The sequence below is a fragment of the Limulus polyphemus genome, unplaced genomic scaffold (genome assembly GCF_000517525.1).
Source record: "Limulus polyphemus unplaced genomic scaffold, Limulus_polyphemus-2.1.2 Scaffold13798, whole genome shotgun sequence".
NCBI lineage: Eukaryota > Metazoa > Arthropoda > Merostomata > Xiphosura > Limulidae > Limulus > Limulus polyphemus.
This window is the reverse complement of record NW_013679408.1, coordinates 1-3,813: the sequence shown is the minus strand read 5'-3', so window position 1 is coordinate 3,813 and position 3,813 is coordinate 1. Positions and strand designations below refer to the sequence as shown.

The window sequence follows — 3,813 nt, the reverse complement described above, 5'->3', positions numbered from 1 at the left end:
ATATTCTTAGGGTTAGGTGGAAATACACGATGATGTAAAACGGAGAAAACTATTAACGTACTTACTTAATTAGAACTGTTATATTCTTAGGGTTAGGTGGAAATACACGATGATGTAAAACGGAGAAAACTATTAACGTACTTACTTAATTAGAACTGTTATATTCTTAGGGTTAGGTGGAAATACAGATACAAAGCAGATATTTATTTTACACTGAAACAACAGGGACTGATGTAAAGTTCTATACTTTAATTGTTGTAATGTGACAAGGTTCACACCATAGATGGAAATACAGATACAAAGCATATATTTATTTTACACTGAAACAACAAGGTTCACACCATAGATACAATACTCAAATGTAGCCAAAATATAGTTAATGAATATTTTCGGTTGATATTAATTGTACATTAATTTAAGAGTAAATTTAATGTTCCACGTGAGATTATTTTTACAAGTTAGTCAGGATGTATGAAAAGGGATCAAAAATAGATCTTTATATCCTGATCTTTCTCTTTAGATACCTCACTGTTATGAAAAGTTGGACAGAAAAATCAAATTAGTGGCCTAAAGTAAAATAGGGATTAAAATGAAGTCTATACTTTCAGAATAGCTTCCATAGGTTATTTGGCTTCTGATGATATAGCTTTCGAAATGAAACTAAAAACTAAGAAATCATGTTGAACTTTTGAACTGGAAACCGCAGAAACAATTGGTATTACAAAACAACGGTTATAGTTTCTCTGGTACATCTATATATTAACACCTTAACTCTACAGGTAACGAGGGGGATCGTGGATCTAAGGATGCAGATGATGCTCTCCTTACTGTTCCGAAAGAATCTAAGTCAGGTAAGTTAGGCTGGAAAGTTTCTTGATGTGAAACTTAAATTTACGAATCTATAGCATTACCGATATGTATTTCTTTAGTTTTCTTTACTGAGTGGAATAAACTTTCCTTCGCCCAAAAATTAAATTAGGTTATAATGTTTAATTTCGAGCTGCAGTTTATGCATGTTGAATTTTTCCTAGAAACAACTCAAATGTTAAAGAGTTTTCTTTTAAAAACAATAAAAAAAAAGTGAAATACTAAATGCGAATAGGCTTAATGAAACTTGCAAATGAGTTCACAATTTCAGAAATCAGCTTGTTGTTTTAACGGAACGGTCTATCCAAATGATAAAATTATCAGAGCATCCAACACGCATATCCGCTCCAGTGAATAATTGTAATCCAAAGATTTCGTTTCCCTAAAAACAAAACAAAACAACGGAATTTTATGTCTGTCTAAGGACCCTCCAATAATTAATTATTCGAAAGCCAGGCGAGGTGAAAAGCAACATGAATAGTGCATTACGGAGAAGAATACTAGAACACTGAGCTAGAGAAGATAGCCCGGAGTCAGACTTAGGCATTTGGATCTCTCATATTGATTTTCCGCGTATTCGATGACGTTTTAATCCATCTCAACGAAACAGGAAGGAATGGAAAGCACCGAAACACTGACAAGAGCCTAGTAAAAATGTGTCATGTTATATTTTGTTTAACAACCCGAGGCAAAGAGAGAGGGATCCTTAAGTCCCTCCTTTTCTGTGGGCAATGACAACTAAACCTAGAAGATTTCTTTCGTAATCTTTCTTTGGCCTCATTCTTTTAAAAGTTTGGTAAGCTGATTATTCTTGGACAGGTTTGAATTAATTAGAAAACAATTAAGCAAGTATTTGTTTATGAACTAAAGGTACTCTCCCTTATCAGGGTCTTGGTATACTCTATAACACCCATATATTACAGTAAAAACTAGGCTTGTGTTTGATCTAAAGATTCATTGGTTCATTGAAATTTATAAAAGTCAAACTCAAACATTTTACAATTTTTATGACAAGTGATACGTTTTGTATGTTTCGAAGGCCATTATTTTCAAATCCCTGAGTCTTCTTTACTGCTTTGTTTCATTTAAATTATGCTCTACCGTTAGCTTGCCCTTGTGGTAAGGGCACTCCACTCACAAACTGCCGGTCGAATCCCGTCACCGAACATGTTCTCCCAGGAATGGGGGAAATTATACTGTGATGGTCAACCCCACTATTTGTTGATGAAGATAATCATAGGAGTTGGCGGCGTTTACAAGCTATCTTCTCTCTCGTCTATCACTTCAAATTTAAGGAGACGTCTAGTACACGTAGCTCTCGAGTAGTTTTGCGCAAAATTCAACAAAACAACAAGTCAATCCCGGCCAGTACGTGAGAGGGAGCCACTTGCTATATTTTCAGTAAACTTCAATTTCGCCCCTTGTCTTAAAAGTTCTAATAAATGAGGTAATCAGAATCTACTCCCTCATTGTTCAGCCTTTTAAAGAGTCAACGATAACTGAAACCAGTATTCAATGTTTAGCTGGAGTTTAATAAAATGTTAATTTAATCATCTGTTTATCGTTTTATAGCTAAAAAAGAACAAAGGCTCGCGATACACACAAACACATGAGTTAAAATGAATTTTAATTTTTGAGAAAATAAACATTTGTCGTCCTGTACGTATTGGCTACAATCATGTCAATCTTCGCGTCGTATATAAACACATACAGTTCGTGCGGCTGATATCGTGTGATAATTAATGTAACATTGTCGTAGGAACGTTTAATATTATAAGTAATTTAACACCAAACGTACGACTCCATGATTACACTTTCTGTGTACACAAGTGTGAAACTGGCAAAATAAGGAGCGTGCTACACATACATTTTGCATGTATCATAAATAAACCAATGAAATATATATATCCATGCAAAATAAAAGTATACATGTTTAGGTAAACTAACGTATATTGCTCTCTCTATATACATGTATATATATTGAAATTAACAACCACACAAAAACTGGGACCGTATTACATAAACAAGAGGTATTTAAGACACGGCACGAGCTATAAAGTGGCATTACTAATGTTTGTCTTGAACTAGAGAGTGATATTATTAATGTTTGTCTTGAATTAGAGAGTGGCATTAGTAATGTTTGTCTAGAACTAGAGAGTGGCATTACTAATGTTTGTCATGAGCTGAAAAGTGGTATTACTAATGTTTATCATGAGCTAGAGAGTGGCATTACTAATGTTTGTCATGAGCTGGAAAGTGGTATTACTAATGTTTGTCATGAGCTAGAGAGTGGCATTACTAATGTTTGTCATGAGCTAGAGAGTGGCATCACTAATGTTTGTCATGAGCTAGAGAGTAGCATTACTAATGTTTGTCATGAGCTATAAAGTGGCATTACTAATGTTTGTCATGATATGGAGAATGGAATTACTAATGTTTGTCATAAGCTAGAGAGTGGCATTACTAATGTTTGTCATGAGCTAGAGAGTGCCATTACTAATGCTTGTCATGAGCTGAAAAATGACATTACTAATGTTTGTCATGAGCTGGAGAGTGTCATTACTAATGTTTGTTATGAGCTAGAGAATGGCATTACTAACGTTTGTCATGAGCTGGAAAGTGGCATTACGAATGTTTGTCATGAGATGGAGAGTGGCATCGCTAATGTTTGTCACGAGATGGAGAATGGCATCACTAATGTTTGTCATGAGCTAGAGAATGGCGTTACTAATGTTTTTCATGAGCTGGAAAGTGGCATCACTAATGTTTGTAACGAGATGGAGAATGGCATTTCTAATGTTTGTCATGAGCTAGAGAGTGGCATTACTAATGTTTTCATGAGCTAGAGAGTGGCATTACTAATGTTTTCATGAGCTGGAAAGTGGCATCACTAATGTTTGTCATGAGATGGAGAGTGGCATCATTAATGTTTGTCATGAGATGGAG

The 3,813-nt window shown here is 34.8% G+C and overlaps 1 protein-coding gene across 1 annotated transcript; it reads left to right on the top strand.

Annotated features, from left to right (window-relative positions):
* Nucleotides 1–3,281: 3,281 nt before the first annotated feature.
* On the top strand, nt 3,282–3,713 carry LOC106477270. The gene has a single exon (XM_013937859.1). It carries the CDS (start codon nt 3,282–3,284, stop codon nt 3,711–3,713), a length of 432 nt encoding a protein of 143 aa, XP_013793313.1.
* The last annotated feature ends 100 nt before the right edge of the window (nt 3,714–3,813 follow it).

Excerpts from the sequence above, each read along its gene's own strand:
- LOC106477270 (XM_013937859.1), top strand. The coding sequence starts at position 3,282 with ATGGAGAATGGAATTACTAATGTTTGTCATAAGCTAGAGAGTGGCATT.